This window comes from Falco peregrinus, chromosome 4 (assembly GCF_023634155.1).
Source record: "Falco peregrinus isolate bFalPer1 chromosome 4, bFalPer1.pri, whole genome shotgun sequence".
Classification (NCBI taxonomy): Eukaryota; Metazoa; Chordata; class Aves; order Falconiformes; family Falconidae; genus Falco; species Falco peregrinus.
Window position 1 is genome coordinate 96,365,324 of NC_073724.1, and position 26,976 is coordinate 96,392,299.

The following is a 26,976-nucleotide window of genomic DNA, read 5'->3' on the forward strand; positions in this document are numbered from 1 at the left end:
CCAAAGCCTACACTTGAATACATACTTTCTCAGTTTTGACTACCACTAATAAGAGGCCTTCCATTCTAAATTGTTCTGTGAGTCATGATTTAACATTCTGTAACTGATCTAAGGCTCTTTCTTCCCCTTCCCCCCATCCCCCCCCCCCCCCCCCCCCCCCCCCGATTTTAACCAACCTTCATAGTTCATCTTTAAGGCTTCAAAGCTGGATAACAACATCTACATTAACATTTTTTTCATACCACAGAAGTGCCTCAAAATGCTTATATTTACATTTATAGTTTACTGATGCTCACTAGGCATTCCATTTTCTTTCATTTTTGCCATGAATTTTTAAACAAGAAAAGATGATCCAACCAAACAATTTGTGTGCAGTTCAATGGTAGTTTGCAATTAAATGTGCCAGGCATCTGTGTAAGTCTTAACAGGCCCTGTGCACGGAAAAAAGGAATGGTCCTGCAATTTAAAAAGCACACAAAATTAAACAACGTTAATCTCATCTACACAAAGAAAAAAATCTTAGGTAAGCATCCCATGGTCTAATTACCAAATTCAGATAAAGACCATCAAATGTTTCCAGGTAGAACACACACACATATACTGGTCTCTAGCAATGAACCAAAACAGAAAATACTATATGACAGTGATAAGAAAGATGGAGTTCAAACATTGCCTTGATCCTTTCTTCTATTAAAAAAAATAAAAAAATAAAAGGAAAATCTTCAACTCTTCCAGTTAAAAAAAGAAATCTCATAGTAACTGTGTCATGGAAGTATGATTCTTAACTGAAAATTAGCTGGATGCATTTTGAACACATCCAGAACCAATAAACAAAACACATGAAGATCCTGTTCATTTGTTACATGTAAATTGTAACTTACCATTCAACCACCATAACAGATAAATTTGTTGTCTCCTATACAGGGGAGTTTTAGATACCAGTACCTGTCTGATTGACTTGAAAAAGCAAACATCTGATTTCTTCTTTTAATACACAATTATAATATTCCAAGCCAGGGTAAAACATCTCAACCACTATGAACTGTCCACAAGAACAGTTAGTCTTCTTTCTATTCAGCCAAGGACTTAAAAAGCACAATGTAGTTATGAGATACAAACCCTACAAGACCCAAGTTCTGAGCCTTTTGTGAAAGCTGGGCATGCATTTCCAGTGGATATGTCACACAAGGGGGGGGTAGTTAGGAGGAAATAATCCCTAGATGTGTAAGTAAAAGCTATAAAGCATGAAATGTAAGCACTTTCATCCACATTGCATTGAAGTAGAATGTGGGATTAGTGACACAAACAGTTTAATACAAGCTGTTTACTGGTAACGCTGTCCTCCAGGATGTCTCTAAATAGCTTCACGTGTATGAAGAGAGGCATCAGCAATGTGCACGAGAGAACAAGCCGACTCCTCTTTGTCAAACAAGACTTTTCAGAGCTGGCAGTGAAGTTGCTGAAGAGCTACATGTCACTGCCAGTTCTTTCAACTAGTCAGAATCCATTGGTTTTATCAGAAATGGCAACACATCTAGGACAGCCAGTATGCATAACTAAACCTTGTTCATCACCTGAAAGTATCAATCACATTTTTTTAATTGTATCTCACCACTGCATATGTCAACACAATGAAGAAACTCCACAGATTTCAAAAGGTGAAAATCAGCTGCTTTTGAAATACAGAGAAATGAATAGTAGAGTACATAGATCAATCTCTGCATAAAACATTAATTCTGTTTACAACTAACCAATGAAAATACTTAACCACACAGGTCTTGTGTACCTCCTTAAGAACTGTATTTCAAAATGTTTCTACCACTTAAAACCTATCTCTCTGTGGTGGACTGACCTTGGCTGGATACCAGGTGTCCACCAAAGCCGCTCTATCACTCCCCTTCTTCAGCAGGACAGGGGAAGAAAAATACAATGAAAGGCTCAAGGGCAGAGATAAGGACAGGGAGAGATCACTCACCAATTACTATCATGGGCAAAACAGACTTGACTCGGGGAAATAAGTTTAATTTATTACCATTCAAATCAGAGTAGGATAATAAGAAATAAAACCACAACCTAAAACCAACTTCCCCCAACCCCTCCCCTCTTCCTGGGCTCAGCTGTACTCCCAAATTTTTCACCTTTCTCCCTGCCAGGAGCACAGGGAACAGATGCTGTGGTCAGTTCATCATGCATTGTTTCTGCTGCTCCTTCCTTCTGAGGGGGAGAACTCCTCACACTCTTCCTCTGTTCCAGCGTGGGCGTCCCCATGGGAGACAGTCCACAAATTTCTCCAATGTGAGCTCTTCCCACGGGCTGCAGTTCTTCACAGACTGCTCCAGTCTGGGTGCCCACAAAGCATCACAATATAGTTTTTTCTATGACATTTTACTCCCCAAAGGTAAGTCTGATGACTTAAAAGTACGTCTCCTCTACAGCTTATTTTGATGCTTATAACAATTAAAGACTTCAGGCAAGTCTTTGTTTTCAGTCACAGTACAAACCTATGGACCTAGAATGGTTACTCTTAATGTACAAATATATGAGAAGAAAAAAAAAACAGTTGAAAAAAAATTAAATACATTACAAGGGAAACTGAACATAGATTAAGAAGCTGGAAGCTACTTACCATACAGCAGTACCAAAATGTACGAACAATTACTGCTAAATGCTACTTTTCTCAATAACTCTCTTGGCTGTGTTAATTTTTAATAATGCTTCAGTAGCCTTTCATTATAGTGTTTAAAAGATCTCATTTTGCTACACTAAGTACAGACTATTTAGTTTGATTTCCATTTTCTAAATAAATAGAAATGCCAAGGAGTTTTTCTTTAGTCAGGATTTTTTTCTAGACCACAAACAATTCCTTCCTATCTCCAGTAAATCTTCCAAGGTTTCTTAAAGGAATTTTAAATTTAAATTCACATTGTCTGGACTTTCAGCTGCAGCTTGTACCACATCCTGCTTGTACAAAGTATACAGTCTCCCCAACAGCTCATACACTATGAAATGCATACATAAGGAAATTTTTAAACCCAAGATTTTTCAAAAACTAATGGAGCAAAAACATACATAGCCAGTTCAGATGTACTGCTTAAGCGAAAAAAACCCAACTCTCATCCTCAAAAATGCCACACATCCAAAAGTCCTAGTACCTAGAAGGAGGTGAGGGAAACACAACATTTGAAGAGATGGTAATGTAGAAAGACGTAACATGACCATGGACACAGTTCAGAAAGCTGAATCCCTATGTTACCAGGCTGACACCATTTCAGTTCAGGTTGCTTAACCAGCTTCCTTACTGAGGAAGCCCTAAAACCTACTGTAACTTCACAAGAAGCATGTGAGAGAGGAATTTTGAAATAGTAATTTAAACAAGGTGCTCCTAAGATTCATCTGACCGCCAGAAAGGATTTAAGATTGTTATCAACACCTCAAGCTTCTTACAGCTTTTTCTGCACATCTGGATAGTATCAGGCTTTGGTACAAGACACATTTAGGACTGATCTCAGCCAGAAGACAATACATTGTATGTGCTGCTCTCTTTCCAGGGTGAAGCAAGTTTTAGCTAAAACATAGCTCCGACTGACTTAGAGTGAGTTGAAAAGCCAGTTATATCATAACTAGTGCAGGAGAAGAGCTCAATTACAAGTATTTACTGCCATTCTAACTTCAGAGGACAGGCTAGAACCACAAATCAAAGCTGTGACAAATGATCCAAGAACTTAAATTTGGACTGTTAAAAAAAAAAAAAAGGGCATTTTCTATTTACATACTAAAATCCCTTAACTGCTTTTAGTTTGGTTTTAAGAAAAGGATTTCTTACTTAGAAAATTAAACACTTAACACATTTTGAAGGCCACATGTGGGCTTAGACTCTCTTACTAACAGATGGTGGTAATTCCCTCACACACCTCAAAAATTAATAGAACATCATATAACCAGTCATTTCAAGGTCTCTGTAAATCCAGGTGGACACCGCATCAGTGAAAGAAGATAATCTGTTGTATTCAGAATTTTCCACTCATACTGTTAAGAGGTATTTTTAATGTAAAGCTTCCTTTCAGTGGTACCATTTCTTAGCTAAACTTCACCTAAACAATTAACTTTTTTTGTGTGTGTGTGCTGAGACTTTTAAGAACAGACTCAAATGGAGAAGTATCAACTTAGGCAGTCTAAAGGTTATCAGCTTATATGGTATAGCCTCGTTCAGTTGAAACTTCTGCTTCCCCTCTTCTCACCCTTCCTTTGGATTGTTGCTTTTAATTACACCAAAGTTTCTTAATACATATTTTACATGTATTTGAATTAGTTTGAGCTGCTGGTTTTCTGAAAAAGTGAAAGCTTGCTTAATAAACTATACTTTCAAGTCAGAAAAAGGATTGCAGGCTTCAAAACTATTTTAACTGAACCAGGACATGTAGCAAAGCAAGTAGATCCAAATTTGTTCTTAAATAGAATTTAATCACATTCTATTAGAAATAAAGAGAAAATTTACGTAAGCTATTTTACTATAATTAATTTTCCCTTGTTATAAAACCTGTTTATACTACTAATAAGGGAAATAGTCATGACTGTAACAACTGGGAATGACATGCTTCTGGGTTTTAGGAAATATCTGTAACTACCAACTTCACTGAAGAACAGTCAATTTTAAACACAGTATCAACTCCTATTCAGTGAGCACTACCTTTAAAATGCCAAATACTTGTACTGAATCAACTATCAAAGACTGACTCCCTCTCAGTGACTAAGCCTAGATATTGTTCCAGTATAATAATAAACACATTGTGACATCATAAGTTACTTCGAATGAAAAAAGTATTTTCTTTAAATGAAGCATGAACTATAAAAATTTTGTTATGCAATCATCTTTGCTTAATATATTACAGTTTCTAAGTTACACAGTCACACCCACAAGAAGTGCTATCAAACATTTAATCTATCAATATTAGACTATATATAAAGTCATTAATCTATTCTTTTCAACAAACTCAATGAAGAACTTCAACAGCTTTGGATCTATACTGAATAACAGGGTGGGTTCTTTTTATTTTTCCTTCTGATGTCAAGCATCTGTAACTTTGAAGACTACGCTAACTACTAAGCTCTTCTAGCTTAATTTCAATTCATTCTGTTGTTTTTTTTTTAAAGGTAGTATTTATAGTAGTGTTAAGACCCACAAAGTTTCCTTAACTCAGTATTAAGCCACTAATATTGACTTCATACATTTTCAGCAGAATACCAAATATGGCTACATTTTATATTTCTGAAATCCAAGAAAAAAAGATTACCTACAACCATAACTGTGATTTGCAGAACTGACAGACACTCTGGGGTTTGTGTGCTTCATCCAAGGCTATCTATTAACAGGCAGGCACAACAAATGAAAAGCAAACACTCACTTCTGTGGCTTACAGAGGTCTGTTTTCTTTCTTGGCTGCATGTGGTGCAAATTGTCCTTTGCTGGGTTAAGCATTGCAATATTGACTGCATTATTTGTGGTAGGCATTGCAGCTCATACTGTGAGATGAGAAAAAGAGTTGCTGTAATTAAAAGCTTCCCAGACTCCTCCTCCTTTTTGGAAAGGAGCACTATTATCTGCACAAGGAGAATAAAGATCTAAATGTGCAAATGATTAAGGGATTGGAACATCTGACATACAAAGAAAGCCTGAAGAGAGCCGGGATTGTTTAGTTTTAAGAAGAGAAGGTCTGAAAAGATCTTACAAATGTGTATGTGTATTTGTAGGGGGGGTAGAGTGAGCAGGGAGTAGAAACAAGAGAGACAAACTCTTCTCAGTGGCACCCAGTGACAGGAGAAGTAGCAACGGCACAGAGAACTCCAGTAAAAACTTTACACAGGAGTCTCTCCATCATTAAAAGCATCCAAAACCCAGCCATGATAAGGCCCTGAGCTACTTGCTCTAGTTGACCCTGCTTTGAGCATAGATTTTTGTCTAGAGAGCTCCAGAAGACCCTTCCATTCTCAACCGCTCTACAATTCTTTGGAATTTCTGTGATTCTGCTAGTTTATGAAAGTGCTCTGACAATGAAGCTTCAGGAGGATGTTGTAGTGTTAGCCAAAGAGAAAAACAGAGTGGCATCATCATTAATGTGATTTTGAAAAAAAGGAAAAAAAAATAAAGTAAAAAAAAAAGTGTGTTCATATGAGCCTAGGACAGTATGTTGAATTTTCTTTTCAGATGAACTCAATTCACTTCGGCCTTGGATAGTCTAACAGTCTCTTGTAAGTATTTCTGCTTTCACATAACGCTCTCTAGGATATCAAAAGATGCAATGGAAGCTGCAACATTTCCATGAGGAACAGAGTGATGAGGAAGTCTTTCAAATGACCTAAAAGGTGCATAAAACAAACCAAACAAACTGGAAGTATACATGCCATAGCTGAAGACACAGAAGCAGCAGCAAAGATTTTTGGAACCCAGAGGCTAAAACATGGGACAGGGGCTCCACAAATCTCTTCAGGAAAAAAAAATAAAAATTTAGAAGAATTAAGTAGCTCCCACCTCTTGAGCATCTTGCTTTGAAGAACTTACTCAGTCCAACAGAGTCTTAACACAAATGTTTTGGTAAGTTTCAGCTAATGCCCTTCTGCAAAGATGCTGAATCCCCAGGTCCATTCTCCAGACCACTGGGAAGCTCATTCTCCCTGCTAACATTCTCAGATATAGTAGTTCACATCTGCTCACATTATGGGGATGCTACACAATTGAAGCCGACAAAACTCTGTAGCGACATTCTTATGTATATGTCCTATTGGAAGGGGCAGACAGCCTTCCCATTCTGCTAACTATAAAACATTCAACTTCAAGCAAGAATGCTCCCATAATTTCGAAGTAATCTCTTTTTCCTTTCTTTGTTGTTTGGTTTTTTTTTAAAAAAAAAATAATTGAAGTTTCATAACACTAAGAGTGACAGGATGATTTTTAGCTCATAATTAAATGAAAAAATATTTTTTGGATGCAGTGAGCTACACAGAGTATTGCTGAAGAGTAAGAGCAAACTCTGATCAGTCAGGCATGAGCAATCCAAGACAGGGCTTGGCTTCAGTCAGTTCATTACTAGCTTGAATGTGTATTTCATGGTTACTATCCTATATTTAATAAAAGCATACCTTACTGTTTTCTATGTGGTAGGAAAGAGTGTATGTTTCAAAGGTTTGTACAGGCTTATTTGTGAAGCAAATGACACACTGTTTCCAAATTCATATTTGTGTTTATAAACATTCAAAGCACTTTGTTTTTACAAAACAAACGAGCAAAAAAATGAAAAAGAAAACAGTTTCAGTGGCTCTTAAAGCAGGCAAAAGTCAATAAAAGTTAGAAAATTGTATGTAACTGGGCATTTGTCACAGAATATAAAGACAAAAAAAATGAGATAATGTGAAACTGACTATAATGCCATATTGCTGGTACTGGAGTTACTTTAGAAGGCTCTGCACAAAGAATGATTATTTCCATCCTTCTGTCTACACTTTCGCAGCACCAAAAAGCATGGTATGATAACAATTTCACTTGTAAGTGAATATCTTGCCCTCGCTCACTTTCAGCTAATTCCAAAATCTAATACCTATTCTGCATAGTTAAGGCTTCCAACTGTAAACAAAAGGGCAGTGAAAGAAACATCATTTTCCAAAAATAGCAGTCAAGCATTTGTAAGCTGCTGAATGGCATAAGCAGTATTCACATTTATGCAAGCTTTCAGTGAGTTGTTATATTGGAACAATTTCACTGATGCAACCCAATTTTAAATTAAAGCAGGTTAGTCACATTATACAGTTGCATTAATATAAATGAATCTGCATCACTGGTATAAATCTCAGTAACACCACAACTACTTAGACTTACTTATTTACTGAAATTTATAATTTTCCATGTACTTCAAAAGTAGAACAAACTCTAAAGCATAGAAATTACCAGAATGCAAATTTTAGCAGAATTTAGCAGAAAGTCAGTAGGTTAATCAGAAGGTGAAGTGCTTCTCTTCTGGAAATAACAGATAATCTTTCTCTTAGAGATGAATGTCATTAACAATCTTCATAACTTGAAGTTATGAAACTATAGTTCAAATAGCTGAAATTCATCATAATCCTATAGTTGAAAAAGGTATTTCTATCATTAAGTAGTATGTGACTCTCCACAAATAAACCCTTTTTTTTTAATTGTTCATTATCTTTATAGGTTATCATATATTGAATATTGTATCATTCACAGTATATCCAAGCCAAACCTTTCCAAGGCAGAAGTGGAAGGTAGATCATTAAATTCAAAACTGATGTTTCAAAAGATCTGCTGCCTTTGATTATACAAGCAAGTTCTAAACTTGATTAGGATTTAAAGAAAGCTTAAGGGTTCTGTCTATGTAAGAACTAATAAAACTCGACAATGGGGCATTTACAAAAGTATGAATGGTAATTAAGGATCACATTCCATCACAAAATAAATGGAACTTCATCAACACACACACACTACTGCACTGACCCTTTGGCCATCAAACAGATAAAAGATATCAGCTAACAACATAGCTGCAATGATACTTTTCTGTGCAAAGTACTACAATAATGGAAGAGCAACACAAGCTTATTTGAAATGGCACATTCATCAAGACAGGCTAAGATATAAAACCAAAAAAGTGAAGTACCAGGTAATGAACAGGTAAAAGACTGATTTAAAATAGCTTGCATAGCTTATTAAGTTAATGCAGTGTGTTAGTACTGTACACAGTGTATATCAGGATAAAAAAGTCTTAGTATTGGTACTAACCCCATCACAGATTTCATTCCACTTTGACTAAACTCAGTATGGCATGAAAGGGGAACAAACACCTCAGTAAGAATTCTGAGATGATTATGCAGTATTTCGGTGTTGGGTTTTAGTTTGTTTTTTGTTGGTTGGTTGTTTTTAAGGATGTAATATAGACAGTGATTCATGTATTTGAAACATACAAGTGGAGACACCGAAAAGCATTAACATGAAAGAAAAAACTGCATCATGGCCTCCTAGACAAACCTCATGGTTGTAATGAGCCATGCCCCTTGACTTCTACCCCTTTGAATACCCATCTGAAAGCCAAGATTCAGGGGAGGACAGTGAGGGAAAATATGGAGAAGAGAGAAAGATTAGTATATAAATGAATATACAGCTAAATGCTTAGTCTTATAAAACACGTGGTTTAAATGGGGAATCAGGCCACAATTTTGTAAAAATAGTATCCTGATAGAGAAAGGTGCTAACCCTTTGCTTGATGCAAAGGGATAAAACATAGGTAGGGTCTGAGGCGGGAGTAGGGGAAAAAGCCAAAGATCTGAGGTGTTTATTAATACCAATCTTGGAACTTTATTACTTCAGTGTGACAAAAATAATAAAAAAGCCTCTAGGTGTTCACCTCCTTTATAATCCATGAACTGAATCCTGTACAGACAAGTAAGATGTAAAGCTAAAAAAAAAAAAAAAAAAAAAAAAAGCTGTTCAGAGTTAAGTGATAAGGAATATTCAGTGATATGCTCACCATTACAAATTTTAAAAAGTTATCACCTATACAAGTCTATCAATCCATCATACCAGATCCACAGTAGATTCCAGGCCACCTGCTGAGATACCACTATTGCTTCATGACTGTTACAAGGACTGAATAAACTTGCCACCCATAAACACCTACTTGTCAAAGATTAGAAAGAAAAAGGCAAAAGCAATCAGTTATACTATAAGAAATTAAGTGAACATTCAGTCATACAAATATTTTTTGTAACCAAAACTAATTTTTCCATGAAAGTATTTGATAATGACTATTAGATAAGGAAAACAACTACAGTACTCAAGTAGCTGCCCATGGAACGCTACTACAAACTCTCACACTGGAGGATACTGCTCTTTTCATACAGCTCTGGCAGCTTCTACAGTAACATCCAGACATAGCTTACTATGGGTAGTACAAGAGCAGGATAGAAAGGAACTAGTGGGACAGACAGTAACTTGGACAAGGACTGCCACCACCAGTTGAATATTACCTAAAACAAAACTCACACACACAAGAAAAAAGAAAAAAAGAACAACTTCAAAATTCCCCCAAACTTTGCATTCTTGAATAATACTATCAGCAGAGAAATATACTACAAAAACAGGAAGTCTTCTAGTCTTCTACCAAGAAAATGGAATAAGATTCTCAAGCCTGCAAAGCTAGTTCCACAAAAAAACCCAGAAGTCATATGATGGAGGCTACAGCTCAACGCCCATGCTATCTCAGAGTACAACAGCATCCAACGAACAAAAGTGATTCTTCCTCCCCACACAACAGTAGAACTGTGTCACAGGATGTTTCAGCAACCAAAACTGTAAATTGATTCAAAGAACTCAAATATCAAAAGCCAGCTTTAGCTTAAGACGACACTGAAATGTCTGAAGAAAATACGTGATTTCTTTTTTTCTTACATATCCCTCCCTTTTCATTTTTCCTTATAACTACTACTATGGAAAGCCTGTAAGGCAAGAAGGATCTCTCACATAACCCAACCCATTTGGCTCTGAAGCTGCAAATGCCACACCTAGAAGTGCACAACATGACAGAGCACTAAAAAATGGCTTACCTCTTCTGATGGGTAACTAGCACTGAAGTAGGATGGAATAGCCAAGAAAAGTGTGGGCTGTAGTCAACAAGAACAGCAAGAGACTTTTTGAACTACGCCTGGTGTTTGACCTACTTCTTACAAGCACTCTCTAGCCTGACAAAACATATATAAAAGGTTTCGAGATTGGACAAGGACAACCCTGGTCAGCTACACCCGTATCAGATTGAAATCTCTTTAAATCTCTATCTAATCTGTTCAAGATGCATAGGCAAAACAAGCTGCATGTGTCAGCACCAGTCATATTTTTTTAGTACCAGTCAGCTTCCTGCTCACCCTTCTTATTTTGCACTGCCACAGAATCAGCACTACAAAACTCAAAATAAAAAATTCTAGGAATTTCAAACCGGAACAGAGAAAGCTTTCTAAAAGCTAAGAAACAATGCAATTCACATACTCACGTTGGATGAAAGCTGGCCAGATAAGAGACAGTTCAAAAACACACTGAAGGAAAAATTCCCCAAGACCATTAAAATACTGGAAAAGCAGAGAATTAAGGAAGAAAGTCAGTAAAAATAATGAAAGGAAAGGCCATCTGAGATGTATTATAGAAAAACTAATTAATGCCATATGTTGAAATGTTGCACTAGAAAATAAATGGAACAAAAATACACCTGAAGTAGTGGACAGACTGACCCACTTCCACCTTAATATCATATTTGCTGGAGCACATGGTGCAGAACTTTATATAAATATCCATCTAACACATATTGTAAGTACAAAAGGGTATCAAGAAGCAAAGGCACTACGGAGAATAACAATAAGCACATCTACCATAGCAATAACAACATCTTTGACAGTACCCTAAGAAAACGAATAGTGCTGTTGAAAGGGGAAAGGCCTCCTCACCAATAGAAGCACCGAACTGGTGTCAAAATATCCCCAAAGAGAAATCACTAAGCAATTAAAGGATTATGTTGTTTGCAAGGACAGACTTTTCCAGTTCGGTGCTTTGCAGTACACAAGGGTCAGTGAACACACATCTCTGAGACAGCATGCTGAACCTGGGACTTCAGATTAAACTCATGGACCAAAATCAAAACAAGCACCATCACAGAAGAACACATAAGGTACAATGAGGAGTTTCCTCCTACTTCTGGACATGTAAAAAGAATACAATATTCTAAACGATCATTTTAGAAAAGTGTTTTAGAAAAGCTCATACTCTTAATATCTTCTGACCTTCACAATATTAAAACTAGCAGGTGTTTTTTTTTAAGGATAATAATTAGTTCATAGGCATTGCCTATAAAGGGCTGAATCCTCTCTCCATTGTGTCTTTCACTGTAATATTAAACAATGAAAAGTAACACAAGCAATACTAGAAACTCTTACCAAGTGATACTCAATTAAACCAATTCACCAGTGTAACAGAACTTTGAACACAGTGGGTTCAGAGGAAAAGAAGCGTCACTAAGAAAAGCATCAAGAGAATCAACTAATCCCATGAACAGCACAGGCATACCCAGGAACAATAGACTGTCTTGAGTTGAAAGTCAACTGTTAAAATCTAGCAAAGCTGAAAATCCAACAACATATTAGACACAGAAAAGGATTTTCAGCACTGCATAAAAAGCACTTCATCACCTCACAGATACAAGAAATCACTGTGTCCATCAACATCAGAAGGTACCACATGAACAAAGTGAAATGCAGTAACAGAGACCACAGTGTGAGGCCACCAAAAACAAACATTTAAAAGGTAAAAACCGTCCAAGAGAAACCCTAAGTAGAAAACTTAACAGGAAAGAAGAGTGACCATCTCCATGAGAAGGGCAAGCCAAGCCAAAGTTTTGTCTCAGACATTTGCTGCTGCTTCCACACAGATGCAGGAAGAATGAACAGACTTATTGAAGCTTTACAGGGAAGAGCACAGTAATCTCAGATAAGAAAATAAAAAAGTATCTCAATTATTAACTTCTGATTCTCTCCAATAATAAAAGAAGTGTCAGCCATGCAGAATTCCAACACCAAAAAGCTATTACCAAACGGCTTATAGATGCCCAATATGGTATAGTGTAGGTTAAGTCTCTGAGAGAAATATAACCTATCAACTGACACATCAAACTGAGATCAGCTCTTTAAGCACTGTCCACTCAGTATCACATTTGCACCAAAGTCATTCAGAAATACTAAAAGTACAGGCTGAAGGAATACAGAAAAAAAAAGCCAACAAAAACTATCAAGTTCTGTCCACCTCCACTCACCCCACAAATAATGTTTCTAAAACACAAAACTGCATTTCAAGTTGCCATTAAAATCCTTAATACAGAATCAGGTAACATTTAGGTTTTTAGGGATATGCCGTCAGCCTCACTTTGTATCTGCCATATCCACTGTGTTTGTTTCACACGCAAGTAAATTAAGTTTCAGATACACAAGCATTAAGTTTGAGACATTCACTGCCCTGACAAGAAAAAAGATTAGCAGACACAATATAACCTCTCTCTGCTGTGGGAATACTGACTACTGTATATTAGAGTCCATCTGTTAAGTAATGACTGATCCAGAATGCATCGCTACTGCAGCAGACTCCCAAGCAGTTTCAAATTCATATATGTCTCCTGACGCTGAGAGGACTGTTAAACATTCGTATTTATTTTTAAGTATAAGCACAGTTCTCAGAAATAGGAACTAATTAGGAGGTTGATCTCATACACAAGCACTGTATTTCCTCCACACAAATACCAAAACACATTCTTACCTTCCCCCCTCCCTCCCCCGGCAAAGACAAGCCAATGTTAGTCCAGTTGCTGATGCATTAACAGCCAGAATTAAAATAAGCTTAAGTATCAGTAAGAGGAATGAAAGAATAAAGAAAACCAGAAAAGGATTAAACATCTTTGTATCTGTCATGATCTATACAAAGCCAGTTAATAAAATAACTACATGTCATTCCCTTATCTCTAGTGCTACTTTTACAGGAATGGGTAATAATCCAATAAAGTTATGATGACTTGTACCACACTTGTAAAAAAAAAAAAAATATATATATATATATACAAATCAGTTTCAGTTAAGTCACAAACAGCTTGTAGAAAGGAGTAGGAAATATACCAGATTATTGTTTTGACATACTCACAAAACTACAAAGGCTTTAACCCTGTGTGTTCAGATAAGCCATAAATATTAAAATGATCTGACCAAATCATGTCTTTCCCTGCATGCTGCAGCTTTTCCATTCAGTCTGTGCTAGGTCAAATGCAAATAACTGTCAAACAGAAGAATACATCCTTTTAAAGTGTCTGAAACAAAATATTTTTTACATGACTTTGTATAAAATGAGTGGAGGTTAGAAGCATTAAACTCATTTGAAACAAAGGCATTTTCAATTAATTGCCATTTAGTTTTGAGCAGTCATTATTCTATGCTATTTTACATGCAAAAATTGAGGATATTTCATTGACTGAACTGCTTTAAAAGCTCTGCTGCAGCAAATCTTGCATTCAGGAGCAGCACCAAATTGCACATAATTGAAAGTGATTCATTTTTAGATCCACTCGTTTGGCTTTTGTAGGTTCCTCAGGCTTTGGTGTAGGTAGCGCAAAAACATTAAGTCATACAGTCCTGCAGTAACTCTTTCACTCCATGAAGTAAGCAGATGACTAAGGAGCTACATTTTAGCATCTTCTCTCCCTTTCAAGCTATTTACTGGTGTAAAACAGTTACCTCGCAGGGCACAGACCTTAAATAAAATTAGCAACAGCACTCACTTTGCGGACAAGAATGTGTTTTGGAAAGTACGGCAGATTATTAAGACATGAGGAACCCAATACAATACTGCAATACAACTAACTATTACAGACGTTAAAGCATATTAAATCCTTTCAAAGATCTCCCTCCTCCTACCCCGTCTACATAAAATACTCAACTAGCTCTGAGCTAACAGGGTTAAACCCTTCACATGCTTCAACCACTATAAAAAGCTACCAGCTCGGTCTGCTTTTTTTTTTTTTTTAATGTTTTCCCATTAAAAACAGATACTACAGACATGCCACTCTTTCTCCAGTGAGGAAGCCTCCAGGTTATCAGGCAGCATCCAGAACCCCAAACTGCAAATTAATCTCGTTTTTTACACCGTGAATTGCCCACACTCCGGTTCTGCAGGAGCAGGCAGTGGGAAGGGGGGCAGCGGCCTGCCCGTGCCAGGCAGGGTCCTGCCTGGAGTTCAGGGAGCGCCCAGGGGGCTGCTGCTGCCACACGCGCCAGAGGAGCGGGTCGAGGTATCGAGGAGGAGGGAGAGGAAGGCACTAGAGGAGTTTGGGATGGAAAGATGGTCGGAGAAGGGCCGTACGTGTCGGAGGGACGCAGGGGCTGGGAAAATGAAGGTCCCTTTCGGGCTGCACAGGGGCGGGGGGCGCAGGGCGCAGCCCCGGGAGGAGGTGGGCTGCGGGAGCCGGTGCCCAGGGGCCCTCTGCCCGCCGGGGCGTCACCGGGGCGGGGTGCCGGGCCGCTTACCAGGTTCAGCACCGTCTCCACGATGTCCCGGTTGCTGACCTCCCCGACCTGGATGAGTCCGATGAGGACGGCGAATTTCATCCGGATGTTGCGGATCGGCACCGACGGGTTAATCATCCCCGCGGGCAGCACCACGGACCCGGAGCCCGACGCCCTCAGCTCCCCCATCACCGCGACGCTGCTGCTGCTGCTGCTGCTGCTGCCGCCGCCTCCGCCTCCACCGCCGGCCCCGACGGAGATGAGTCCCGCGGGCTGCGGGTCCGGCCCCGACACCGGCTTCTCGCTCGCCATTTACCCCCCGCCGTTACCGGCACCTGCCGCCGCCGCCTCCCCGCCCGGCCGGGCCAAGCCTCGCATCCACCGCAGTCGCACCCGGCGGGGCCGCAGGGAGCCGGCCCGAGGCGCAGGCACCGTCCCAGGAGCCGCTCCCCCGCTCCGCTATAATGAGGGATTATTATGGGCGCCGATGCCCCGTTAGCCGAAGGCTGCCCGGCCGCGGCCGCCTCCCCGCCGCGGGGCAGGAGCAGCGGGCGCCGCCGCGCGCGGCGCGGCCCGGCGGGGACAAGCGGCGCGCGGGGCTGACGGCGGCGCGAGCGATCGCCGCCGCTGCTGCTGCTGCTGCTGCTGTTGTTGTAGAGCCGAAACCGCCGCCGCTCACGCCGCCATGTTGCCGCCCCCTGCCTGCGGTAGCCGCTAGGGCGCCTGCGCCGAGCCCGTCGGGGGGAGTGGCCGGGCCGGGGCCCCCCAGCCGGCCGGGAGACAGGTGAGCAGGTGCACGGGAGCCGCGCTGCTGCCGCCGCGGCGAGAGGGGCCGCGCTGAGGCACGGGGCCGCCGCCTCCCGCCGGGATTGCCGCCCGGCCCCGCCCGCCCGCTCCCGGGAGGTTACGCAACGCCGCCCGAAGTGACAGGGTGGCGCCCGCCCGCTTCGACGCGGGGCCGCCCCCCGGCCCAGCGCCCGGCCTCGCCCCGCTGCCCTCGGGCGCCCCCTGCGGGCGGGGCGGGCCGGGCCGCCGCGCAGCCACTCGGGTGGCCTGCGGGGCTACAGGCGGGGCCGCGGCGGTGGGCGCCCGCTGCCAGCCGCGGGCCGCCGTCGGCGGGAGGTGTTCCCGCTGGCCTGGCGCTGGAGCCTGCCGGTGAGGGGCCCAGCAGCGCCCCGGCCGGCAGCCGGAGCAGGGCCTGCTGGGCTCCCCGGGCGGTTCCCGCCGTGGCCATCCTCTGTGGCCTCCGCCGTGCTTTTCCCACCGCGGTCCCACGCGGTTCAGTGAGGAGTGGCTGGGCTGGCACCTCTCGCGGTGGGTTTCTTCAGTAGCTTTAGTGTTAGCGAGTGGCCAGGTTTGGGTGAGGGTGGCTGGGGTTGTGCAGGGGCTCCTGAGCTGTGATCCCCTTGAGCATAGGGAGGGACAGGGGAAACCGTGGGGTCTGCCAGCCCAAGAGCCTACTTGCTGCTGGTGAAGGAGAGGGGTGCTTTCCAAAGTTCTTGTTAATACTTGAATGCCTGGTTCTCGGTGGTGGTGTTACGTACAGAGATGTCCAGCCAACAGCAGTTTTACAGAGCCCCTTCGCTTCAGTGGTGCTTCATGGCAATGAGCATTTTTCCAAGCCCCTCCAGTATTATATCTGAGAAACCTCTGATGCTCTTAGGAGGCTCAAATTATTCAAATGTTTGTGGAGTACAATTGTATGTATTTGCTCTGCATGTGCTGGAGACAATCCATCCCTGTTCAAAAAACATCTTCTACCTTGTCTTCGTAGTGACTGTCATCTCAAAGTTGAATTTTACAACAGATCTTGCCCCCTGGTCTTAAAATACCATTCATCCTGTCTTTTCTGTAACCCCAAATTTGGGAATTTGGCTGGAATGCCAGTCTTCCTTATATGTAGCTTTAAATAATAAACTGCATAAACACAATGAATCAGCAGGACTTGATCACTATGTTCTCGGGATTACAGCAGCTGCTTTAGGCTCCACCAAGAGAAGACCTCTGCTCTATACTATGAGAAGCATTAGCTTTACGTCATTGTAAATACATAACAGTCACGTTTGAGAGGTCCATAGGTACTTAACAGTGTGCATAGTCCAGATGCGTAGACATGACTGGGGTTAGCTGGGAATCACGGAACCAACATTATTTCAGAAAGCTGCAAAAGATGGGGAGAAAACCCGAAAAGTTGCTTGTAGGGGATAAGAAAGCACAAAGTTTCCATGGAAGAAAATTCCTTAGTTTGCCACCATCCCTGAGCATCCTTGTATGGCTCAGAGTAAACATATATTTCAATTTTGTATATTCGTGGAGGGACCAAGGGTTCCATTCCCACCAGCCCTGTAGCAGAACTAGCAAAACTGAATACACGTGCTTAACTGCTTTACTACAGTCGGGCCATCGTAGTTTAAACTCCTGAAGAGGGGTGTTCAGTGAGGTAACCGGGAAGACTTTCAACTGTAGTGGATGAGAAGCTCTTATGTATCACAGAGTGAGTTCTGGGCATGATAACTTCCAGCTAGTGGGTAATGATGAGCTGATGGAACAGTGTGTTTCAAATTACACTTGCTTTTTCTATCCTTGGCTGAAGTAGGTCCTGTTAAAAACATTATCCAGAAAAACCTAAGCAAAAATCCTCAAATTATAAATGTCAGTGAAAGATTCTATTACTTCTCTTACATTGCCCCATTTCACATAAAAACCAACCAAACAAAAAAAGCCAATTCAAAAGGTAAACCTTTGACTATATAGGTATGTTAAATTACAGTTCCAGTCTACAAATGATCCAATTATGCAAATGTTCAGCTTTGGTTGACCCAAACTGTTCATCTGTATTTCAGAAAGTAATATTTCATGTTCTTAATGATCCTATCTGGCATCCAGGTAACCTCTTAGGGTCTGGAGGTCCTCAAGTTTGTGTAAACGTAAATATTTAATTATACATGTAAGTATTTTTGAAAGTTCATGAATACTTGGCCTTTTTCAAAAAACTGAAACCTAAGCCTAGAACTCTGTAACAGTCACTAAAAATTTTAACACCCTTAGGAGCTAACACCCAGCAGTTCTCCTTTTTATTATTCCCATATCCACATCTATATGGTGATGCATGTTGCTACAAATAGTATGGTTGGCTGGAAGCTTCATGTTGGCTGATAGGTTGACCAATTTTCCTGTTCTGATTTAGCATATGGCTGCTGCCTGTTGAACGAGTTGGAAGCTGAGTTATAATTGGTTTTCTATTATATATGTATTTAGATCTAATACAGATATATATTTGTATTTTTATATATGTATATATTTAGATCTCTATCCACTTACCAACTTTTACAAATCCTCAAATAACTTTGTAACTTTGAGATGGATTATTAAATTTGTTTACAATTTGTCAGTGACTCGTTCATCTTTCTGATGGAACAGATGGACCAATAGCACAACCACATAAACCTACTTTCTCTAGAAAAGTGGGATAAAATATGGTTTGATATGTTTTATTATCTGTTCTATACTTCATATTACTCTTCATGGAAGACTCAATGATTTACACATGTACCCAAATGCTGGGGTAATTCTTGACTACAGCTGTTCCATATACAACTATCAATGCATTCCTCCGCATTCAATTTCTGATGAAGTTGCAATTGTGAGTTTGTTTACAAGTTGTATTTGTGAAATCCTTGGTTATATGATTTCCACTTTAGGACTTGAACTGGCTGACTGTCATTTCCTTTGCTGAAATCACATACTATACTATACGTAGTATAGGAAAAAACCTTTTTATTAAAAGAAGGTGAATTCCCAACATTGTGTTTCATAGCAGAGACTTACTTTAGTTCTTAAACTCATACTTGGTTTTACAAATTTTTACAAAACTGTGTTCTCTTTATTTTTTTAAGCTGGAACACTCTTAAGAAGTAATTATCTTTTCTAATCAACAGTGGTTGTTTTTGATAGGCAAACTTTCATTGAGGTGAGCCATTCATCAACTTGTGAACGTTATTGTGACACTGGCATTTTGAAAGAACAACAGATTTGTAACAGTAATATCGTCCTTGTAGTAATTGCAGCTCTGGTGATCATTTGCTTCCATTTTAACACCTCATCAGATTGAAAATTAAAATAAGAGTACATGCACTAGAAATGCTACAGAACATGATTAATTATTTTCCTTAAAAATCATGTTTGTCTCATCTCCTTGATATTGACATATTCTGTACAAAACCTGTGAATTTGTCAGCAACAGTTTCATTCCTGAGCTGGCTAGTTGAATCCTAGTCCAGCAAGGTGTTCTGCATTAGCAAATCCCAATATTTGCATAATTGTAACCATTTTCAGTTCAGCTTGCAAGATCAGTCATTGACACAGGCCCAGACTAGGTGTGGCAGGAGGCTGTGTGGAAGGATGTTAAAGAGCTCCTCTATCCTTCACAAAGACAAGGCTGAAGCCAGAATCTGGTCTTGTCCCTTCCTGTACCTTTCACAATTGTTCCCCACTGAAATGAGAGCAAGTAATGAGTAATGCCTTTGCTCCCAGACCATACCTTTGTTTCACCTGTAATAGGTGACGGGAGGTTTCTTTTATGATATTCTTCAAATTTTGTCAGCATCCATTCTGCATAAATGCCAGAAGGTGGTCTCAAACATAATTTCAAAAACGAAAGAAAGAGAGATGTATCCATGTTCCTATACTTGGAAAAAACAAATGGGGGAGAAAGAAACGCTAACAAATACTTGTTTAAAGTTTCAGCTCAATTTTTATTTCAGTTGTAAAATAAATTGTAGCAATACTACTTGATTTTTTTGGGTAAAAAGATTATATAGTCATTCAACTAGAGAAAGCTTGGAAAAACATGTTTTAGAAGACAGACTCTTGGCTAGAAATAACAGAACTACTTAAGTGAATAGAGACTGCTTTGGACAGGCATATATTTACATTAAATCTTAGCAATTAGGGTGGTTTTTTTTTAGTAGTGAAGTGATGTAGATCAGGACTGGACCATGTTTGAAAGAGTTACAGAATTTTCATTTATCTGCCACTGTGGCATCAAAATACTGCTTGTTTTGCCATGTCCATATGAGGACTCCTGTTGTGTTTAATTAGACTATTCTCATGAGTAAGGATAATGTGATTTGTTCCCGTGCCAAGCTCAGGAAGTGCTATTAGCCCCTTTCTCTTGAAAACCAGGATTTCTTATAAGTTTAAAATAAAAGCTAGGAAATACAAACTGAAGGGCCATCACAGCATCTAAACTTACCCTGCTGTGCATATGTATTGCACCAAATAGTTCCATTCAGTGTTTTTAAACTTACACACGACAGGGTGCATTAAAGCAGAAGTAAGAGAACTGAGGTTAAAATTTTCTTGCTACTCTTAACTGAAAATGATTGTTACCTGCTTTTTCTATAATTCCTTTTCTTTAGTCTTAAAAGAGAAAAAAGAAACCTGCATGAAAAAATACCTTTAATGTATTTGCAGAGACATGTTTTGTTATACCCTGTGCAATTTCAGCAATACTGTAACAGGCCTTCCAAGTGAGTTTATGAACATTTCAATCACAGTGAAGCCAGTGAAACCAGTATGACTTCACTAAGTTATTTTGATTTGTATTGCAGTTGGTTATCCAAATAATTCAGTTGTAATTTTTAAAAGATGTAGTTAATATCTATATGTTTATGTTATTAAAATTAATTTTCTCTCTGTTTTTTACACTCAGCAGAAAAAATGTTTGTTCTCATGGTTGTAAATACTACTAGGAAGAATTCATTAAATGTAAATTTTAGAGTAAAAAGCTGTAGTAGTCTGAGAAGTAGTTAAACAGTAACCGGATCCACTTAAAATATAAGTCTTACTTTTAAATGAAAATATGTATTCAATTTGTCTTTTTTTTTTTTTTTTGTTTAATTGCCTTCATTATGGTATAATCATAGTAAATATGCCTAGATGTAAATAGCAGGGTTCATATTAGACATGATATTACAGAAAATAGCATAATTTGTAATGGTAATGCATAGCTCTTATGTTCTTGCTTTGAAAGGGTTTATTCTGTGATTGATTCACAAATCTTGCTTTAAAACCATGAGTTTGAGCTGCTTAATCAATTCAACCATTTTATTATCATCTTTTTTATTTTTACAAATGTAACCATGAGAGCCTTTTCAGTACCGTAATAAATACAGTAATTTTTTTTCGAAGTTACTATTAGGTCAATTGTTATGAAGGTCAATTATTAATATTGACCTCTTTGTTGGTTCTCTCCATAACTGATTTTTTTTGTTGTTATTGCTATCTTGTCTTGATCTGTAATACTTCAGTCTATATTGTTGCCTCTCGCACAATGGCAATGCGGTAACATGAGGACCCATAAAAACCTATTTTCTAGGCAACAGGAAGGATCTTGAGAAAAATCATGTAGGTCTCTCCTCTCTATATATTCCCTACTCTTTGTTAAGCACTCCATTTACATACAGCATGCCAAGCTGCCAGCTAACTTTAAGAACTATCTTCAGATGCTCGTTACAGTGTTGCCAATTCACAAAGAAATCAGTGCATAATGCCATTGTTAGTCCAAGACACTTTTTACAACTAGATATCCATGTACAGTTTTTAACAAAAAATATTTTTTCATAGAAATTTCAAATTCTAATTAGAGTTAAAAAAAATGTATCTCTTACAAAATTAATTCAGGTGTCTTAAAAATGATACAACAAGCAAGCATTAAGTTCCATATGTATGAGCTAAATTATTGTTACTTCTGGCATTATTCTTTTAATGTGTTTCTAGACAATAATTTATGATGGAAATTAAGTTTTGGTGGAAACATTCTCTGCAATAATACAACAAACTAATCATTGCTATTATACATTTCTATTTGTTGACAAAAAAAACCCATAAGTAATTGGCAAACAATGTTTATTTTATATGCTTCTGCATGATTATACTTCAACTACTTGGAACCACATAAATGCTTAGACAGAATAGATGCTGGTCACACACTTTGTCTATATACCACAGAACGACCAACAACAGCAGACAAAAAAGATCGCAAGCTGTCATAACTCATTAGAAGCATTTTCCTAAACAGATACCATTAAATTTTAACTTTAAGGACTTAACATTTACAATACACCGAGGAATAGAGATCAATGGAAGGAAGATCAATTAAAATTGATAGCCTAGTTTGTGCCAACAAAGTATGTGTTTGGTTTTATTCTTTTTAAAATATTTTAATATATAATTTATTATTTTATTTTACTATCAGCAAATACTCAACAGTTTACTGAAATATCATTGATATTATCAACAGGAATCTACAGTAACTATGAGTATTATTTGATGTTATTTCGCACTCTACTCATCACTTTTTTTTCCTAATCTGCTCAGCACTTGTTAGCACCCAGAATACTGTGTCCAGTTTCAGTCCTCACAACTCAAGAAAGATGTGGACAGAGTGGAGAGGGTCCCAAGGAGGGCCACAAAGATGATCAAAGGGCTGGAGAATGGAGAACCTGCCCTGTGAGAAATGGCTGAAGGAGTTAGGTCTTTTCTCTGTGGAGAAGAGAAGGCTTGGCAGTGGCCCGGGGCAAGGCTCACTGCAGTATTCCAGTACTTAAAGGGCAGCTACAAAGAGGATGGAGACTCTCTTCACAAAGAGCTACATGGAGAAGACAAGGGGCAGTAAATACAAGTTGCACTGGGAGAGTCGACATAAGAAGGAACAATCATTCATTGGAACAACCTCCCTAGGGATGTTCTGGAATCTCCGTCACTGGAGGTTTTCAAGATGTGATTGGGCAAGGTGTTAGATAATCTCATCTAGGCTCTCTTTCCCATGAAAGTTTGGACCAGATGATGATCTTTGGAGGTCCCTTTGAGCCTGGGCTGTTCTGTGATTCAATGATTCTATGATTATCTCCCTAAATTATATATTTAGCTATTATATCTGTAACAGAAATGGTTTTTTAAAACACCCAAACACCAAATAAATATATTCATTATATTCCAGAAAAGCAACTGACTTCAGAGAAGTTTCACGAGTCAAAGTAAGTGCAGTATTTATCCAAAGGGATTTATTTAGTTGCTTGTTTTGTTTGCTTGCACTAAAATGAAAAGAATGTGTTAATCAGGATAATTATTTTGTTTTCTGTGTCATTGTCCTGCCCCCCCCCCCCCCAAAAAACAACAAAAAACACACCAAACCCAAAACCCCAAAAACCACTATCTATCCTCTAGAGAAGAAAGAGCTATGACATACTTCTTCCTCAAGTTCCAAGCCTTATTTATTTTTTCCCTGCTTTAGGATTACCTTTCAGGATATTTTATTGATGTTGGCTTACTCATTTTGATCTGTGACTGTAAAAGAAGGGATATGGCACATAGCAGGGAAAATTATGTATTTCTGGATGTTTACAGTTGCCCCAAGAAAGTAAGTCAAAATTAGCCTGTCATCAGAATTTCAGTAGGGTTTATGTTTAAGGTCATCATCTTGAGTTAATTATTCTACATCTTTCAGGAAGTACTGCTTAAAACTGCGCTGGCTACTACAGCTGAGACTTTATAGTACTGTGTAGAGTGGAAAGATTATTTCACGTGTCTTGCAGGCTACACCTTTTAAAGAAAAAATGCCAGTGTTGTTTGCTTTTATTGCTGCAACATGACACTCTTGACTCCTATTCAACTTGTGATCCTCTGTTGCCCCTGGATCCTGTTCTGCAGAAGTACAAACAAGCTGGATGAGCCACGTCCTGTATTTGTGCAATTTAGTATGCCTTCTGAAAGTAATGCCTCGCACTTGTGTCTGTTCAATAACATCCTGTTTTTCTCAAGCCATTCCTACAGTTCATCAGGATCATTTTGAATTCTGATCTTGTCTTCCAATGTACACACAGTTGCTTCCAGCCTAGTGTTGTTTGCAGATTTAATAAGCACACACTATTCCATCATCCAGATCATTAATGACATTATTATATAGTATCAAACCTTAGTCACCCTTGCAGAAGCACACACAGCACTATTTTCCATGTGGACAGTAAGTCGTTCTTCATTATAATGAACAGTATATATAGGTTCGTTATAACCTTATAATGGAAGTTACATACAGACCATGTTTCCATGTCTTGCTTTCAAAGTATGTTCTCAGACATCCTAAAAGCTGGGCTGACAGTGAGATGCATGACATAGTTCAGGCTGGCACAGTCCTTGGAAGTTGACCTGGCCTAATTTTCCCTTCTCTGACTCCCCAGCCCTGGACACTGTGAGGCCTTAAGCAGGGTAAACTTTGAAGTTAGATCCAACATTGAACTTTGGTTGAGGAACCTTGTCCAGTCAAGTTTTGAATATCTCCAGAGTTGAAGATTTTACAGCCTGTCTGGGAATCTTCCAATATTTGGCCATACTCACAGTGACTTTTTTCCCCCCCTTGTAATTATTTGCACTCCTGCAACTTTTGTTCATTGCATCTCATTTTCACTGTGAATATCCAAGAAGTCTGGCTCCATCTACTCCTTTTCCACCTACTGCATGTTGGAAGACAGCAGTTAGCTGTCACCTAGCCTTCCTTAATTCAAAATAAGCAAGCCCAGTGCTCACAGCCTCAACTTGTATGTCATGTGCTCTCTTTCTCTAACCATCTTGAGGGCCTCTGCTGGACTCACTCTGCCAGTTGTCAATGTGTTTCTTACACTGGGGAGCCCCAAACTTGACACAGTTCTCCAAATGCAGCCTCACAAGTGCCAGCTAAAGGAGAGCAAGCACTTCAGCTAACCCACTGGCTATGTTCTTACTAATGCAACCTGATTTCTGTTTAAGCTTGCATTGCTGCAGAAGTGCAGTGCTTATTCATGTGTATCTTCTTGTCCTTTAGGTAACCCTAGCGCCTTTTCTACGGATCTGCTTTCTAGATAGTTGGTCTGTGCCATTACAATATGCTATCCCAGATGCTGGATTTTGCATTTGCCTTTGCTGAATTTCATAAGATGAGGTCAGGTTCCTAAGCACATTCTCCCCTTTCTAGTAATTTAGTTTGCTGAGTTAAGCAGTCTAGCTGGCTCAGTCCAAGGTCAGCTCCTTCGCTGGTAAGAGCTGTTGGGAAGCAAGACAGAAGTGAGGGCATGCCCCTCTGTTCCCTTGGGAATTTCTTTTAAGCTGAGGCTGTACTGTTGGCCCCTGCCTGTGCTACGTTGCAGTTGTATGGCATCTACATCTGTGCCTGATCCTGTACCCTCTTGATCCTGACCCTGGCCCAGACCCTCTGCTTTGCCTTTGGACCTACCTAACATGGCATCAGACCTGCCTTGTCACTGCAGGCTTTTGAGGTGATCACTAGTTTGGAGCTGGACCTGTTTGTTGTGTCCAGACCCGATCCTGACCTGGATTTAATGACTCAGCATTCTGGATCCTTGTTAGTGAGGTCTGCCTCTGCCTGCCTTGCTGCCAGTTACTTTTCCCTGGCAGGACTGCCAGCCTGTTTCTCTCCCTTTTGAGGTCCCTCCACACGGCAGCCCAGCCCTCTACCTTATCAACTGGTCCTCTCAGTGATATCATTCACAAAACTGAGAGTGTACTCCATCCTGTCATTCTGGTCTTTAATAAAGACATTAAACAGCATCAATACAAGGGCCCCAAGAGCCTCCTCCCTCCTGGAGGTCTGGCTTTCTGGGCTCAGGGCAAACTTAGGGATAGCACAACAAAGGGCTGTCCCCTTTCCTTTGGTGGTCTTGGGCAGAGTGATCCCAGACAGTTCTGCAGGAAGACCTCATCAAAAGCTGATGCGTTTCTCTTGGGAGCTGCTTTAAGCTACAGCTCAACTGTTTGGCCCCCACCTGAGCTACAGCTCCCATTGCATGGCAGCCACACCCGTACCTGGTCATGGGCCCTGCTGATCCAGGCTTGGACCCTGAGTTGTGGAATGATTTCCTGGCTTAACCTTGGCTGTGCCTTGCCACTACAGGCTTGCCTTGCGATCACTGGATGATGTCTGACCCTGGCTACCACAGCCAGACCCCACTTGCCTTGTTTAGGTACTGTGGGACTGGGTTCTTACCACCAAGCCCTCTGCCCTGCCGCTTGTGTTGTTGCATTCAGCTCCTGGATCCCCACCCCTGTGGAGCAGTGGGCTTTCACTGCTTCCCTACAATCACCCCAAGCATTCACTCTTGAGGAGTGCCACTAATAATCAACTGCCAGGTGGGCTTTCAGCTGCTGATGGCTGCCAGCTCTGCATGCATTTTGTAGTACACCCATCTAGTACCTCTATCTCCTGTCTACCAAGATGCTATGGGAGATTATATCAAAAGCTTTGCTAAAGCCAAGGTAAAAACAACATTTAGTGTTCTCCCCTTATCTACAGAAGGCAATCAGGTTGGTCAGACATGTCTTGCTTTGATAAATCCAAACTGACTGTTCCTAATCATGTTCATCTCCTTCATGTGCCAGAAAATTATTTCCATATGGACTTGCTCCACAATTTTCCTGGGGACTGATGTAAGGCTGACTGGCCTGTTCCTACAATTCTCTTTCTCAGCCTTCTTGAAGATTATTGTGACCTTTGTGTTATTCCAGTCATCAGAAATTTCCCCTGATCACCATAACCATTCAAAGATGATATCAGGCATCCCTGCAATGACACTCGCCAACTCTCAGTACTGGATGCATGTGTATGTCCAGCTTGCTTAAATTATCACCAACTCACTCTTTCTGTACCATGGGTAGCACTTGACTCCTGCACACTCTGCCACTAGGCCCAGGGACCTGGAAGCAGATTTTGCCAGTAAAGACTGAGGCAAAGAAAGCACTGAGTACTTCAGCATTTCCTGTATCTTTTGTCACTAGTGCCTCAACTTATTAGCAACAGGTCCAAATTTTTCTTACTCTTCCTTTGTTTTACCTATAAAAGTCCTTGTG

At 40.0% G+C, this 26,976-nt stretch overlaps 1 protein-coding gene across 3 annotated transcripts in view; it reads right to left on the bottom strand.

Annotated features, from left to right (window-relative positions):
- NBEA (neurobeachin) overlaps positions 1-16,113 on the bottom strand; it is a 509,659-nt gene extending 493,546 nt beyond the window's left edge. For 2 of the 3 annotated variants that reach the window (XM_027792046.2, XM_055802616.1), the window contains exon 1: positions 15,100-16,113. In XM_027792046.2, coding sequence (XP_027647847.2) covers positions 15,100-15,390 — 291 coding nt within the window. In that variant the 5' untranslated portion in view covers positions 15,391-16,113. The remainder of the gene's footprint in view (positions 1-15,099) is intronic. The other variant, XM_005241160.4, reaches the window with a different exon arrangement.
- Between the last annotated feature and the right edge of the window lie 10,863 nt (positions 16,114-26,976).